General features: G+C 44.9%; 1 protein-coding gene across 1 annotated transcript in view; it reads right to left on the bottom strand.

Moving 5' to 3' along the window:
* TXNRD3 (thioredoxin reductase 3) overlaps positions 1–15,932 on the bottom strand; it is a 44,798-nt gene extending 28,866 nt beyond the window's left edge. Inside the window, exons 1-2 of the mRNA XM_089919899.1 lie at positions 15,923–15,932; positions 14,378–14,778 (exon numbers count right to left, since the gene is read on the bottom strand). Of these exons, the coding sequence (XP_089776025.1) occupies positions 14,378–14,778; positions 15,923–15,932 (411 nt within the window). The remainder of the gene's footprint in view (positions 1–14,377; positions 14,779–15,922) is intronic.
* Between the last annotated feature and the right edge of the window lie 2,056 nt (positions 15,933–17,988).

Genomic DNA, 17,988 nt, shown 5'->3' with positions numbered 1-17,988 from the left:
GAACTCTGCAGAGCGCGGACTGTGAGTCACTGCAGTGCTTCCCTGTCCTGCAGTGCCTCCCTCCCCTCACTAACTCCTCATCCACCAGTTAATTACTAAGTCTCGACAGTCCGCTACATGGAGCTAGGTCACCTTTCCAGTTCCCCACAGTGGCTGTCCTCAGCCAGTGGTGCCTACCACGGGGACGTCTCAGCTCCCTCCTAGGGGTTCTCTAAGTTGCAGCTGCCTTCAACACCCTCAGCCCTCAAGGTAAAGCCCAGGGGCTCCAATTCCAGGATGGAGGCGTGAGGAACCTGGCAGACCTGCTCCCTGGCAAACGTCCACAACTGGTGGAACTTGTTTAAAAAGAGCCATTTTAAGTCTCTCGAAAATGAGGGCACACAGCAAACAAGGAAACATTTATTGAAGAAAATCTACTAGATGTCAGTAAGAACGGGAGAGTCTGAGGCACCGGAGCCGTGACCTGCGCCTTCCCTCCTCTGCCCCCGTCAGCGTGATGGAAGCTCCACTTCAGGTGAACGTGGCCAAGGGAACGGGGCTGCCTGTTCCCTGAGATCCCAGCCACCAGAAGGGTCAGGCCACCACCATTTCCCAATCTCCCCACAGCTGTGAGTGGCAGAGGCTATATTCCCAGGGAGCGTGGCCAGCAACACGGGAAAAGCTCCCTTCCTTCAACCACCCCTACTAATAAATCCAAGTTTCTATCCCAGGCAAAAACGCCAGGGCCCTGATCCGCCTGGCCCCAGCCCACTGGTGGGGCAAGGTTCCAGGCTGGGAGAGGCCACCGCCACACCAGAGCTGCTCATAAAGCAGGTTGTCCCTCCAAGACAAGGGGTCGCTGTCCCCACCCCAGCTCTGGAGCAAGGTCTCAGAGACTCTGCTCAGGGCAAGAGGTAAACCACACGATCAGGGAGCTCCGAAACTCTACCCAAACGAACGGACTTCATTTGAAACACACTGTGGGGAAGTTCACGTCTAAAGGTGCAACTGAAACAATGGAGATTTCAGTGGTGAGCAGTTAAGGGTAGGCTGGTAGCTCCATCCTCTGTAGCCAGCTGGTTTACCAGAGAGCCAGGGAAGGACATATCGAACAACAACCCTCCTAGGGTCAGAACAAACTGCAAACTTGTCTCAAAAACTACAGCTGCAAAGGGGCCCAGATTTAATTAGATCAGCAAAGGGAACAATTTACACACCAGGGCATTGTCAAAAAACAGCAGAGCAACTAACCTGCAATTAGTGGAGCCTAACACCTGGCATGACACTGACAGGGTCAGAAAATATAACACAGACGCCCAGCGAGAGCCCTGCTAAACCCCTGTTATCCCAGGGTGGCTGCGTAGACCCAAGGCTGCACCTCTGAGGAGCATGGGCGGCTCCATCTTCAGGTGGAAACAAACTTCCCCCAAATAATCCAGCCACCGCACTACAAAGAAATAAACAAGCAAGCAAAAACAAGCCACAGAGAAGGAGGGGTCCAGTATCTGGGGCTGCTATCATGCATTACCTAAAATGTCCTGGTTTCAACAAAAAAAATTACCACACATACAAAGAAACAGGAAAGTGGATCCGTACACAGGAAGAAAAGCAGGCGAGAGAACCTGCCTCTGAGAGGTCCCAGAAAACAGGAAAGTGGATCCATACACAGGAAGAAAAGCAGGCGAGAGAACCTGCCTCTGAGAGGTCCCAGAAAACAGGAAAGTGGATCCATACACAGGAAGAAAAGCAGGCGAGAGAACCTGCCTCTGAGAGGTCCCAGAAAACAGGAAAGTGGATCCATACACAGGAAGAAAAGCCGGCGAGAGAACCTGCCTCTGAGAGGTCCCAGAAAACAGGAAAGTGGATCCATACACAGGAAGAAAAGCAGGCGAGAGAACCTGCCTGAGAGGTCCCAGATAGCATGATGAACCAGCAAAGCAGCCACTGTACCTACATTCAGGGAACTAGAGAAAAGCGTGCTTCAGGAGATATGAAGGAAGGCATGATGCTAATGTCTCATCCAGTAGAAAATATCAATAAGGAGACAGAAATTATATAAAGGAACCAACTGGAAGTTATGGGAAAGTACAATAACTAAAATCAAATTCCACTATAGTATCTCAACACCAGACTTGAACTGGCAGAATTAGCAAAGCTGAGGACAGGTCAGTGGAGATTATGCAGCCTCAAGCCACAGAGAGAAGAGATACAGAAAAAGGACAGAACCTTAGAGAAACATGGGACCGCATTAAGCACAATGTATGCGTGGTGTGAAAACCAGTAAGAGACAGAAAGAAAAGGGCAGAAGAAACATTTGAAGAGATACACAAAAATATCCCAAATTTGACGGAAAATTGCAATCTAAATCCAAGGAGCTAAATGATGTCAAAGTAAGATAACTCAGTGAAGCTCTGGGAACTGGGCAGAGATCTACAGCAACCAAGGGAATGCTCAGTGAAGAAAGAGCCGCATTTAAATGGCAGAGAACTCTGTGGCGCTTTCCATCTCCCCAGTGCTGCACAGCACAGTAAGAGGGGAGCAGCAGCCTGGGCCCCCGGTCTCTTTCACAATGTGCAGAGAGCAGAGAGGCCCTCGCCCCCACGTGAGGGCTGCCTGAAGGACTGGTCTCGGTGAAGCCTAACTGAGACTGAGTGAAAAGCACCCATACAGACCCAGGGAAAATGTCCAGAAAAGGCCTCCAAAGAGCTTAGGCCTCCACGCTGCACTGGTTAGGGCAAGTCTTCCCTAACTTGGAGCCAGTCTGTGAAGACTGGGAGAGGTGGCCGTATTTATAATGCCAAATTTTCAAGAAAAGATCACATGCATACAAAGAAACGGAAAAAATGGCCCACTCAAAGGAAAAAATGAATCTCCAAAAATGTCCCTGAACACATATAGACTTCATTCTTACTAGACAAAGACTTGAAAACAACTGTCTTAAATATGCTCAGAGAGGAAAACACAAAGAGTTAAAGGAAATCAGGAAAATGATATATGAATAAAATGAAAATATCAGCAAAGAGATAAAAATAACCAAACAGAAACTCTGAAGGTGAAAAAGGCAATCAATGAATTATAAAATTCACTAGAGGAATTCAAGAGCAGGCTCAACCAGAGAGAAGAAAGAATCACCAAACTTCAAGACAGGCCATTTGAAAAGATTAGGTCTGAGGAGGAAAAGGAAAGAAGAAAAATGAACATGGAGGAAGTGACTTGAGGGACACCATTACACAATATACACATTATGGAAGCCACAGAAGAAGAAATGGGGCAGAGAGCTTATTTGAAGAAATAATGCCCCAAAACTCTCCAAATTTGAGGAAAGACATGAATATATACATACAAGAAGCTCAAAAAAACCCAAGAAGGGGACTTCCCTGGCAGCATCGTGGTTAAGAATCCACCTGCCAATGCAAGGGACACAGGTTTAATCCCTGGTCCAGGAAGATCCCACATGCCGTGGAGCAACTAAGCCCATGTGCCACAACTACTGAGCCTGCAAACCACAACTACTGAGCCCACGTCCCACAACTACTGAAGCCCGAGTGCCTAGAGCCCGTGCTCCACAACAAGAGAAGCCACCACAATGAGAAGCCTGCGCACCGCAACAAGAGTAGCCCCTGCTCACTGCAACTAGAGAAAGCCCACGCACAGCAATGAAGACCCAACGCAGCCAAAAATAAATAAATAAATAAAATAAATTTTAAGAAGCCCCAAGAAGGATAAACACAAAAAGACTCACACCAAGACACATTACAATCAAAACGTCAAAAACCAAAGGCAAAGAGAGAATCTTGAAAGTAGCAAGAGAACAGCAGCTCGTCACCTACAAGTGATCCTCATTAAGGTTATAAGTGGATTTCTCAGTAGAAACCTCATAGGCCAGAGAGAGCTGGATAATATATTTAAAGTTCTGAAAGAAAAAAACAAAAAACAAAAAAAACAACTACCAATCAAGAATTCTATATCTGGCCAAAAAACAAACAAAAAAAAGTCCTTCAAAAATGAGGGAGAAGCTAAGATTTTCTCAGATAAACAAAAGTTGAGGGAGCACATTAGTACTAGACCTGTCTTGCAAGAAATGCTATAGGCAGCCCTTCAAGTTGAAATGAAAGCAGCTGGACAGGAATGCAAAGCCATATGAAAATACGAAGTTCGCACATAAAGGTAAACATACAGACCAGTATTACTGTAATTTTAGCTTATAATTACATTTTTTACTCTTCTATTGGATTTAAAAGACCTAAGTCAGAAAACAACTGTAAGTCTATGGATACACAATACATAAAGATGTAATCTGTGACATAACATGAAGGGATGAAGGGGGAGGGGTCAGAACTGTAAAGGAGTAAAGTTTTTGTATGTGATGGAAGTTAAACTGCTATCAGTTTAAAATAGATTATATATTTAGGATGGTATATGTAATTCCAATGGTAACCACAAAAATATCTACAAAATATACACAAGGGAAACAGGAAGAGAGTCAAAAAGTATCATTACAAAAAATCAACTGAACATAAACAAAGACAGTAAGAGAGGAAATGAGGGCCAAAAACTACAAGCTATGCAGAAAACAAATACCAAAATGGCAAAAGCAAGTCCTTCCCTAACAATAATTACTTTAAACGTAAATGGGTTAAACTCCCCAAACAACAGACATAGACTGACAGAATGGACAAAACATTCTGAGTTTTATCAGAACATGAACATTATGCTTATGAGAACATTATGCTGTCTAGAAGAGACTCACTTTAGAGCTAAGGACACACATAGGCTGAAAGTGAAAGGATGGAAAACACTTGCCAAGCAGATAGTAACCAAAAGAGAGCTGGAATGCTTATACTAATATAAACAAAACAGACCTTACGCCAAAACTGGTATAAGAGACTAAAAAGGACATTATATAGTTTATTATTATTATATATATATATACTTTTTGGGCTGCGTTGGGTCTTTGTTGCTGTGCACGCGCTTTCTCTAGCTGCGGCGAGTAGGCGCTACTCTTCATTGTGGTGTGTGGGCTTCTCATTGTGGTGGCTTCTCTTGTTGCAGAGCACGGGCTCTAGGCACATGGACCTCAGTAGTTGCAGCACACAGGCTCAGTAGTTGTAGCCCATGGGCCCTAGAGCATGAAGGCTGAGTAGTTGAGGCATGCGAACTCTAGCTTGCACAGGCTTCAGTAGTCGTGGCACGTGGGCTCAGTAGTTGTGGCTCTAGAGCACAGGCTTGAGAGTTGTGGCAGAGGGGCTTAGTTGCTCCACTGCTTGTGGGATCTACCCAGCCCACGGATCAAACCCATGTCCCCTGCATTGGCAGGCAGATTCTTAACCACTGCACCACCAGGGAAGTCCAAAAAGCACATTATATGTTAAAAGGACATTGTATGTCAATTTACCAAGAAGACATAACAATCATAAAAATATATCCACCAAACCTCAGAGCTTCTAAATATATGAAGCAAACACTAACCAAACTGAAGAAAGAAACTGATAGAACGAAATTATAGTAGAAGACTTTAATGTTCCACTTCCAAAAATGGATAGAACAACCAGATAGAAGACCAGTTAGGAAACAGAGGGCTGAAAGAACACAAGAGACCAATTGGACCTAACAGACACATTACATAACACTCCACCCAAAAAACGTAGAATACACATTCTTCTCAAGTACACATGGAACATTCTCCATGATACATCATAGCCAAGGTCACAAAAGAAGTCTTAATAAAAAGATTAAAATATATAAAGTATCTTTTCTTATCACAGTAGAATGAAACTAGAAATCAGAGCACAAGGAAAACTAGAAAATTCACAAATATGTGGAAATTAAACATCACACTCTTAATAAGTCAAAGAAGAAGTCACAAGGGAGATCACAGAATATCTTGACAAGTGCAAATGAGAACACGACATACCAAACCTTATGGGATGCAGTGAAAGTAGTGACAAGAGAAAAACTTACAGCTATAGATGTTTACATTAAAAGAGAAGAAAGACCTTAAATCAACAACCTAACTGTACACCTTAACTAGAAAAAGAACAAACTAAACTCAAAGCTAGCAAAAGAGAGGAAATAAGAGCAGAGATAAACAAAACAGAGAATAGAAAAACAATATAGAAAATTAACAAAACCAGGAGTTGGTTCTTTGAAAAGATCTACAAAATCGACATACCTTTAGCTAGATTGACTAAGAAAAAAATAGAGAAGACTCAAATAACTAAGATCAGAAATGAAAGAGGCAACATTACTACTGTTTCTACAGAAATATTACAAGACAGTACTCTGAACACTCTAACACTAACAAATTGGATAACCTAGATAAAACTGATAAATCCCTAGAAACATGGAACCTACTAAGACTGAATCATGAATGAGTAGAAAAGGTGAATACACCTGTAACTGGTAAGGAGACTCACTCAGTAATCAAAAACCTCCCAATGAAGAAAAGCCCAGGACCAGATGGCTTCACTGGTGAATGCTCCTGAACATATAAAGAAGAGTGAACACCAATCCTCCTCAAACTCTCCCCAAAATTTGAAGAGGGAACACTTCCAAATTCATTCTATGAGACTACCATTGCCCTGATACCAAAGCCAAAAAATCACAAGAAAACAATGGACCAATATCCCTCATAAATATTGACTGAAAAATCCTCGACAAAATAAATACTAGCAATAGGAATTCAACAGAGTATTAAAACTATTATACACTATGATCAAGTGGGATTTATTCCTAGAATGCAAGGATGGTTCAACATACAAACATAGATTAATGTAGTACACACCACGTTAACAGAGTGAAGAGAAAAAAACCCACATGATCATTTCAATGGATGCAGAAAAAGCATTTAAGAAAATTCAACACCCTTTCATGATAAAAACACTCAAAAGACTAAGAATAAAAAGAAATTACCTCAGCATAATAAAGGCCATATAAAAAAGACTACAGCTAACGTCAAACTTGATGGAAAAAGACTGAAAGCATTTCCACTAAGATCAGAAACAAGACAAGGATGCCCACTTCCGCCATTTCTACTCAATATAGTACTGGAAGTCCTAGCTAGAAAAATAAGGCAAAAAATAAAAGTAATAAAGGGCAACCAAACTGGAAAAAAAAAGTAAAATTATCTCTGTTCACTGACAAAATGATCTTATATGTATAAATTCCTAAAGATTGTACAAAATACTGTTATAACTAATAAAAAATTTAGGAAAGTTTAGGATACAAAATCAACACACAAAAATCAGCTGTTTTTCTATATACTAAAAATGAATAATCCAAAAAAAGAAATTTAAAAAATAATTCCACTTACAATATCATGAAGAAGAACATTTAGGAATAACTTAACTAGGAGGCAGAGACTTGTGCACTAAAAACTACAACACACTGCTGAAACAATTAAAGAAGAACCAATAACTGGAAAGAAATCCTATGTTCACAGATGAGAAGACTTAATATTGTTAAGATTTCAATACTACCCACCCAAAGTGATCTAACTCTATCAAAATCCCAACAGTGATTTTTGCAGAAATAGAAAAATCCATCCTAAAATTCATACAGAATCTCAAAAGAGCCCTGAATAGCTGAAAAATTCTTGATAAAGAAGAACAAAGTTGGAGGTCTCACGCTACCTGATTTCAAAAATTGCTGCAAAGCTACAGTAACCAAAACAGTGCGGTACTGGCATAAAGACAGACATGAAGAGCAGCAGAAGAAAATACACAGCCAAGAAATAAAGCCTCACATATAAGGTCAAATAACTTTTGGCAATGGTGTCAAGACCATTCAATGGGGAAATACAATCTTTTCAATAAATGGAGCTGAGAAAACTGGATATCCATATGCAAAAGAATGAAGTTGGACCCTTACCTAACACCATATATAAAAGTCGACTAAAAATGGATTAAAGACTTAAATGTAAGAGCTAAAACTATAAAACTCCTAGAAGAAAACATAGGACAAAAGCTCTATGGCATTGGATTTGGTGGTATTTTGCATATGACACCAAAGGAATAGGCAGCAAAAGAAAACAGAGAAATTGGACCTCATGAAAGTTAAAAATTTTGTGCATTAAAGGACACTATCAACTGAGTAAAGAAGCAACTCCAGAATTGGAGACATATTTCAAATCACATATCTGATAAGGGATTAACATATAAAATATATAGAGAACTAGGGGCTTCCCAGGTGGCGCAGTGGTTGAGAGTCCACCTGCTGATGCAGGGGACACGGGTTCGTGCCCCGGTCTGGGAGGATCCCGCATGCCGCGGAGCGGCTGGCACCGTGAGCCATGGCTGCTGAGCCTGCGAGTCCACAGCCTGTGCTCCGCGATGGGAGAGGCCACAGCAGTGAGAGGCCCACGTACCGCAAAAAAAAAAAAAAAAAATATATATATATATATATAGAGAGAGAGAGAGAGAACTAAAACTAAACAAACAAGAAAAACCCCAATTTAAAAATTGATCAAGTACTTGAATAGACAGTTCTCCAAAAGAGATACTGTCCGTTAATAAATGGTCAATAATCATGTGAAAAGATATTCAACATCATTAATCATTAGAGAAATGCAAATCAAACCACAATGAGATATCGCTTCACACCCATTAGGATAACTATTATCAAAACAAAAACAGTATAAAAAACAGAAAATAAAGAGTGTTGGCCAGGATGTGGAGAAACTGGAACCTTTGTGCACTGCTGGTGGGAACTTAAAATAGTACGGCCCCTATGGAAAACAGTATGGTGGTCCTCAAAAAATTAAAAATATATAGAAATACCATATGAGCCAGCAATTCCCCCTCTGGGTATAAGCCCAAAAGAATTGAAAAGAGACCCAAACAGAGATTTGTACACCCATGTTCACAGCAGCAATATTCACAGTAGCCAAAAGGTGGAAGTGACCCAATTGTTCATCGATGGATGAATGGATAAAGAAAATATGGTCTACACAGACAGTGGAATAGTATTCAGCCTCAAAAAGGAAGGGAACTGTGACCCATACTACAATACAGATGAACTTTGAGGACATCAGACTAAATGAAATCAGCCAGTCAGAAAACGACAAATACTGTACGATTCCGTTTATACGAGGTCCCTAGAGGAGTCAGACTCCTAAGACAGGAAGCAGATGGTGGGGCCAGGGGCTGGGGAGGGCTGGGGAGGGCTGGGGAGTCACTGTTTAATGGGGACAGAGTGTCAGCCGGGGAAGATGAGAAAGTTCTGTGCTTGGCTGGTGGTGACGCCTGCAGAGCAATGTGAATGTGCCTGACGCCACCGAACTTAAAATGGTTAACACGGTAAACCTCATGTTATGTGTATTTTGCTACAGAACGGAAAAGCTAACCAATGGAAGTATACATTCTTAATCCACAGATGTATGAATTAAGGGTTGCGGAAAACGTGGCTTACAGTTAATGTGGGGAAGGGGCTAAAAAATGAGGGCGTGTTTTCCACTATTTCCTTTGGGCCATAGTCTTGCATGTGGCTCACAGGAAGTTCCCGCCTGGTCAGGTGCCTGCACGTTCAGCCCACCCCTCACACTGTTACCAGATTCCGGGTCACAGGTGAGACCCTTTCACTCCTCACAAGTCTGACATCGTGAAGTCCACACTTACTACCACGCATTTTTAGATATCAATACGGCTGAGAAACTGAAGTTCGGCCATTTGCCACTTTACTCTCCTGATTCCCTTTCATACACCGTGTTCAGCCCCACTATTTTCATGGCCTCATCTCCTACCTTTGCTTACAGGAACTCCTCAGCTAGATGCTATTCCTTGCCTACATCCACCTGATCCCTCAAGGACCAGCTTAAACATCACGTCCTTAATTTTTCTGATCCCCACGGAAACCGCTGTTTTTGCCTCTCATTCCCACAGCACCTGTCTCGCACACGCGTTTCTTTGGGTGCCTGAGAAGTGGCTGATGACAACGAGTTCTCGGGAGGCAAGGCCGCACTTTATTCATTTCTGCAGCGCAAAGCACTCAGCACCCAGTTACACTTGCTGAATGACATGAGCGGCCCAGTAAAGGAACAAACCTCTCTACCTGGCTCTGCACAGGTAGGGATGTGGGATACGGTGTCCAGTCTGGGTGACACATTTAAGCGGTTCATGGTCCAACTACTGCACAATCCATTTAGTGAAAGATCACATGTAAAGACAAATGACATAAACACATGAAAAGCTTGGCCAGCAAAGAAAAACACTCAGGGAAAATACTGAAATATGTGCCATCCAAGTAGAAGCCAGATTCTTAACCCTGTGCACTGGAGCGACGATCACCTCCCAAAGTGAGCAAACGTTTCAGGGAGACATTCTGTGCACTGGAGCGACGATCACCTCCCAAAGTGAGCAAACGTTTCAGGGAGACATTCTGTGCACTGGAGCGACGATCACCTCCCAAAGTGAGCAAACGTTTCAGGGAGACATTCTGTGCACTGAAGCGACGATCACCTCCCAAAGTGAGCAAATGTTTCAGGGGACATTCTGTGCACTGGAGCGACGATCACCTCCCAAAGTGAGCAAATGCTTCAGGGGACATTCTGTGCACTGGAGCGACGATCACCTCCCAAAGTGAGCAAATGTTTCAGGGAGACATTCTGTGCACTGCAGCGACGATCACCTCCCAAAGTGAGCAAATGTTTCAGGGAGACATTCTGTGCACTGGAGCGACGATCACCTCCAAAAGTGAGCAAATGTTTCAGGGAGACATTCTGTGCACTGGAGCGACGATCACCTCCCAAAGTGAGCAAATGTTTCAGGGAGACATTCTGTGCACTGGAGCGACGATCACCTCCAAAAGTGAGCAAATGTTTCAGGGGGACATTCTGTGCACTGGAGCGACGATCACCTCCCAAAGTGAGCAAATGCTTCAGGGAGACATTCTGTGCACCGGAGCGACGATCACCTCCCAAAGTGAGCAAATGTTTCAGGGGGACATTCTGTGCACCGGAGCGACGATCACCTCCCAAAGTGAGCAAATGTTTCAGGGAGACATTCTGTGCACTGGAGCGACGATCACCTCTAAAAGTGAGCAAATGTTTCAGGGGACATTCTGTGCACTGGAGCGACGATCACCTCCAAAAGTGAGCAAATGTTTCAGGGGGACATTCTGTGCACTGGAGCGACGATCACCTCCCAAAGTGAGCAAATGCTTCAGGGAGACATTCTGTGCACTGGAGCGACGATCACCTCCCAAAGTGAGCAAATGTTTCAGGGGGACATTCTGTGCACAGAAGCGACGATCACCTCCCAAAGTGAGCAAATGTTTCAGGGAGACATTCTGTGCACCGGAGCGACGATCACCTCCCAAAGTGAGCAAACGTTTCAGGGAGACATTCTGTGCACTGAAGCGACGATCACCTCCAAAAGTGAGCAAACGTTTCAGGGAGACATTCTGTGCACTGGAGCGACGATCACCTCTAAAAGTGAGCAAACGTTTCAGGGAGACATTCTGTGCACTGGAGCGACGATCACCTCCAAAAGTGAGCAAATGTTTCAGGGAGACATTCTGTGCACCGGAGCGACGATCACCTCCCAAAGTGAGCAAATGTTTCAGGGAGACATTCTGTGCACCGGAGCGACGATCACCTCCCAAAGTGAGCAAATGTTTCAGGGAGACATTCTGTGCACCGGAGCGACGATCACCTCCAAAAGTGAGCAAACGTTTCAGGGAGACTTCTGTGCACCGGAGCGACGATCACCTCCAAAAGTGAGCAAACGTTTCAGGGAGACATTCTGTGCACCGGAGCGACGATCACCTCCCAAAGTGAGCAAACGTTTCAGGGAGACATTCTGTGCACCGGAGCGACGATCACCTCCCAAAGTGAGCAAACGTTTCAGGGAGACATTCTGTGCACCGGAGCGACGATCACCTCCCAAAGTGAGCAAACGTTTCAGGGAGACATTCTGTGCACTGGAGCGACGATCACCTCCCAAAGTGAGCAAACGTTTCAGGGAGACATTCTGTGCACTGCAGCGACGATCACCTCCAAAAGTGAGCAAATGTTTCAGGGAGACATTCTGTGCACTGGAGCGACGATCACCTCCAAAAGTGAGCAAATGTTTCAGGGAGACATTCTGTGCACTGGAGCGACGATCACCTCCAAAAGTGAGCAAATGTTTCAGGGAGACATTCTGTGCACTGGAGCGATGATCACCTCTAAAAGTGAGCAAATGTTTCAGGGAGACATTCTGTGCACTGGAGCGACGATCACCTCCAAAAGTGAGTAAATGTTTCAGGGAGACAGGTTTGGGCTCAATTGTTTAAAAACTCCAGTAAACAGAGCTGTCCAATTATGTAACAGGACTCAAAGTAGTGGCCACGTTGTTGGAAGGGGTGACACACACAGAACAGAAGATCATCTGTCCTAAGATTTTCTGTGTCAGCAAAGGTTTGACCAGAACAATCTAAGGCTGTTTATTCACTCAACTCACTTACCTACCTCATACTACTCTAGGCCCCAGCGACACAGCAGTGGCCAGGCACAGTTCTGACTGCTTGGCCCTTTTATAAGCTCCAAAGGACTACTTAAATACGTAGAGAAAGAAGACAGAGGCTAGAAAAAGACCAACACATATGTGAGAACCTGACAGGTGAAGAGTGAACATTCAAACCACCGTGGAAAGAATGGACTCTCCAAAAAATGAAGCAGGGACAACTGAGAAGTCATAAAGGAAAAAGTGAACTGGATCCCCACACGTCCACAGCTTCAAGTCCAGGTGGAATTAAAGAAGGGGTGTGTGAAAAGCACACTCTAAAACTTTCAGGAGCTAATACAAGAGAGTATCTTTATGACCTCAGAGTAGAAACAGATTTCTTACATAAGACACAAAAAGCACAAACCAGAAAAGAAAAAGAGTGATAGTCAACCATGATAAACTTCCAAACTTCAGTTAACCAAAAGATCCCGAAAAGAGAGTAAAAAGAAAAGCCAAATCTGGGTGATTTTCCAATACATATCACCAGACGACTAGTATCCAAAATACATAAACAACGCCTATAAATCAGTAACAATAAATAAATAAAACAACCTAAAAGAGAAATAAGCAAAATACCTGAACGTTTGGCAGAAGAGGAAACTCAAATGACCCGTAAACACATGAAAAGATGTTCAGCGTTATCAGGGAAATGCAAAACTAAAGCCACAATGAAATACCATCTCATAAATGCCAGAATGGCAATAATTAAATATATCAACTGTTGGCAAGGATGTAGAGTAATGGGAACTGTTAATACCCTGCCAGTGGCAGCGTAAGTGGTAAGACCACGTGGAAAAACATTTCGGTATCACCTCGTTAAGGAAGAAATCATGCTTCCTCTGTGGGCCAGCCGTTCGGCTTCAAAATGCCTACTCTAAAATAGCGAGTCTTGTGTACGTGCACCGGGCCATACGGTAAGAATAGGCATAACCATGTTGTATCGAAGAGCAAAATACTAGAAACAGCAGAACTGATACACTGTGGTTATGAGTCATCCTAGGGAAGAGTACAGTAATGAAAATTAACAAACCCCAGTTACAGGTACTAACATGCATCAATCTCTAAAACATAACTGTTGAAGGAAAAAAGTGCAGAATACAAATGCATGATTCTACTTAACATAAAGTACATATGTTTGGCGGCAAAACTGTAAGGAAAAGCATGGAATTCTGGCTAGTGGTTATCCTGGTCGGCGGGGGGGCAGGGGGTGGTATATGAACCAGGGGGCTCAGGAGGCTCCTGCCGGAGTGTGGTCTTCCTAGAGAAACTGGAAGGTGCACGTGCGGGATACACGTTTGCCTGAACAACGTATAAGTCAATGGAAATCTGAAAATAAGACGGAAAATCATAATTGCACGCACCTATCCCAACAGTTTACGCTTGTGCATCTTCCGCGTATTATTTCGACTCTCAGTAACGCGAAGTACAGCTCTAAAATGCAAAGTGCCATCATACAGATGGGTCTGGCTCCAAGAGGATCACTGCTCAAACTCACAGCACAGGTGCAGTGAGGGGCCGCGTGCAGTCCGGCCCAAACTGCCGCTGAGGCGCCAAGAGGACCAGGGGCACGCGGTCGGGACGGGACCAGTGCCGGCCTCTCCCCGCTGCTCTCCTCCCAGGACAGGACCCGTGAGACCTTTTCCCTCCGGATCCCCCGCCCACGTCCACCAGGCTCGCGGCCAGGACAGGACAGCGGCTCTCGTCCGCAGGCCCGTCCGGAGGCTGAAGGCAGGACCGCGTGGCCCAGCCGAGGACGGCGGGACCGGTGTAGCCTTCCGGACCGGGTCCGCGGGCGAGGGCGGAACGGACGGGCCCGAGGCCCGGGGAGCGGGCGGACACGGACCAGCGGACCCGGGCAGGGGTGGGGGGCCGCGGAGGCGACGGACCAGTGGGCCCGGAAGCCCCTGCCCGCCTACCCGCGCACTGTGCGGACAGTAGCTCTTGCTGAAGATGACCACTCGGTGGCCCTCGATGAGGCCCAGCAGGCGGCGCCGAAGCTCCTCGCGGGCCGCGGAAGACAGGCGGCTGGTCCCGGGGGTGGACAGGCGGGCCCGGCGCCCGGGCGGCGACCGCGGCACGGATACGCCGCGGACATTGCCCAGTCGGCGGTTGGGAGCGGCACCGCTCGCCGGTCCCGGGGACGTCTGCGCCCGCGAGGGCGGCGGCGGCTGCGGCGGCAGCTGCGCCAGGGCCGCGGTGTCACTCCCGGCTGTGCCGGGCCTGCCCGAAGACGAAACACCTGCTCCGGGAGAGCGGACGGAGGTTAAGCAAGGACCCCGAGCGCCGCCCACGCCCTGCAACGGCCGCTCGCCCCGCCCTGGCTCCGCCCCGCCCCGGATCCGCCCCGCCCCGGATCAGCCCCGCCCCCGGCGCATGCGAACTAGGTCTCTGCCTGGGCTCTGTGGGAACTCGCCTGCCCTTCGCAAAGGGGCGGGTGCCAAGCTGTATGGTCTAGTTATCCCAACGTTGGTATGCGCACCGCGGGAGCGCCCAGTCTCCGTGTGATCTCCCAGGGGTGACCCCTGTGGAGGACTTACTTCCACTCTTACTTCCACTCCACAAACCCCTTTAGGCCACCTTAAAAATAGATATATGGTCTTCAGTGAGGATGGATGTCTCAATCTTTGGAAAGAGTGAATAAATAAAACCATCTTTAGGAAAGATGGCTATTTTTTAAAGCTTATATCCAGCAAAGTAAATAAAAATACTACTGTGTTTCTTATCGCTACGAAGTTTTTAAAGGAATTTCCTAGGTCGCTACCCCTCAGTGCCTACTGCATAGAATTCTGGAGGCACTTCTAATAAAGGGACCCTGAAGTCATCTGTGCCAGAACAGGAATCCTGTATCCATCATTTGGGTGGCTGGGTGGGGGATCTCAGGGCTAACTTGCTCATCATGACTTACAGCACCCTGCGGCCGTAGGATGAATGTGTTAAACTCCAATAAAGAGAGACATTCAACCACAAGACCAGCAGGCGTGGCCTGGTCCCTCTCAGGGGTCATCTCCTGACACCTTGTGGTTCACGGTGCTTCAGCCACACTGGCTTTCTCCCTGTGCCTCAGTTATGTCAAACACAGCCCCGCATTAGGGTCTTTGCATTTTCTGTTTACTCAGCCTAGATGTCCTCCCTCATCCAGCAAATCTAGCTTTTTCTAGGGGACAGTGTGAGAGGGAGATGCCTGAGGTCATTTCTCAGGCAGGCCGAGGTCAGCCCAGGTCTCCTGCTGACCATTCACTCACAGCCCCTTGCACGTTCCTTTCTAAGTATCACCTACCTTACTGTGGAATTGGCTTTATGGCTACAAATATGATAGTAAGAAGGAGAAAGGGCTGCCCACAGCTTCAACTTACGTTTATTGCCCTCAACACCCTGTGCCAAATTTGTTATCTACTTGGCCCTGAGGATGCCTCTAACCTTAGTTTTCAAAATTTAAGAGTTTCACAGTCAGGCCTCCTTACGATTAACCATCCTGTCCCCTTCCCGTCCTCAGCCTCCAGTCCTCTCCTTGGCCAGAGGCTGGGTCATTGAGAGAAAGGATAACACATTTCTTTCTGCTTCCCTGCTTCCTGGGTTTTCCTTTGTATCCTGTTCATGGCCTTACATCTAGTTGATCCATCAAAGCTTCACTGGTGGGCCTTTCAGAACTATGACACTGTTTTCAGGAAACTGTATTTTAATTAAGCTCTGAAAAAGCACAGGCTCTGAAGCCAGACAGCCTTGCTCAGAATCCCAGCCCCCCTGCTTCCTAGTCAGCGGTCCGAGACAACAGTCATGGGATGAAACTAATACCAGTTCCTACCTCAAAGGGTTGATGTGAATTTACAAGAGTCAAGACACATAAAGTGCTTAAGACAGCATCTGGCACCTGGTGAGCACACAATCAGTACATGTGTGAAGTTTCATTATTTACTCCTCCCAACAGCCCCAGAAAGGAGAGACCTCACAGGTGAGACAGCTAAGGAAGGAGGTGAGAACAGGATCTTCCCAAGGCCACACGGATGTCAGAGGAGGGGCAGACTCGGGTCTCGGGCCCCTCCCTCTGGGGTACTGCCTTCTCCAGAGTCAGCACTGCAATTCCCTTCAATTCCCTTTATTATGTAAGCCAGCTCGAGTTGTGGTTTTTGTTACTTGCAATGAAAAGCATCTTAACACATAAAAATATTTCAGGATTATGATGTTAGGTGCAGAAAAATTCATGACTCATAATTTCTTAATGGAGTATATTTTTTATCATAAAATATCCTTCTTTGTCCTTGTTAACTCTTTAGTCGTTAAATTCTATTTTTCCAAATATTACTGTGGCCAAATCTACTTTCTTTTGTTGGTATTTATAAACATATCATTTTCTATCCTTTAATTTTCGACATATATTTGCCTTTTTCTTCCATAGTTGACTCCTGGGGCAGGAAACAGCCTAATTAATCACCTCTTATCCCTTGTAAGTCCTTAATTCACTGAAGCCAGATTCAAGAAATCAGATGATAGAGCCAGGAAGACATTGACACAGAAACTAGATTAGTGGTTGCCTCGGGTTGGGCAGCAGGGGAGAAAATAGGGAGGCGTGCGGAGTGATGGCTAAGGGTTATAGGATATTTTTTGAGAAAAGAGTGTTCTAAAATTGTGGCGATGGATGCATAACTCTGGGAATATACTAAAAACCTTTGAATTTACTTTAAATGGGTGCCTTTCATGGCATGTGAGTTAAGTTGTTAAATAAAGAAAATACGAATAAATAAAACAAGAACCAATTAGAAAACTAGAACTCTTAGAAATTTGATGTATTGTTGCCAAAACTTATTTATATATAAAAATATTGTACATAATATAAATTATTATGTATATTATATATAAGTATGATATGAATTATACATAATATAATATTACACAATTATTATTATCTGCACTTATATATTTCTATGTATACACACGTGTCTATGTATAAGAAAATTTCCCACAATATGGCACAATAAAGAGGCAGAAAATATGAGAGAAGAAACCAAAAAAATCAATCCATGAGGTTACAATATCTGTCCAATAGAAGCTCCAAAAATATAGACAGAGAAGAAGGGACAGAAATAGGAAAGTAATAGTAATAATAGGAGACAACTTCCCAGCACATGAGCCTTCAGGCCAGAAGGGCCCTCTGAGTGCCCAGCATAACGGATCAAAAAGACCCACATGACAGCAGCACAAAATTTCAGAATATCAAGGATAATGGAAATATCCTACGAGCTTCCAAAAAAGGTGGGTGCAGGGGGGATGCATTTGGCATCAGACGCCTCACCAGTAACTCTGCGTGCTGGGGGGAGAAGGAACACCACCTCTAAATTTGTGAGGAACATTTATTTTGCACCTAGACATCTAGAACAAGCCAACGTTTAAAGGCAAAGTAAAGGTGTTTTCAGACATAGAAGGACTCAGGAGGTTGACCCTGCACAGAGCATTTCTCAAGAAGTTATTTGAGGCTCCCCTTCACCCAAATGAGGAGCTAATCCTTGAAAAAATGCTCCAGGAGGAAAAGGTG

This window comes from Delphinapterus leucas, chromosome 10, assembly GCF_059928025.1.
Source record: "Delphinapterus leucas isolate spDelLeu-1000000601 "Yukka" chromosome 10, BTC_Dleu_Yukka2, whole genome shotgun sequence".
NCBI lineage: Eukaryota > Metazoa > Chordata > Mammalia > Artiodactyla > Monodontidae > Delphinapterus > Delphinapterus leucas.
The sequence above is the reverse complement of the archived record's forward strand: the minus strand, read 5'-3'. Positions and strand labels throughout refer to the sequence as shown.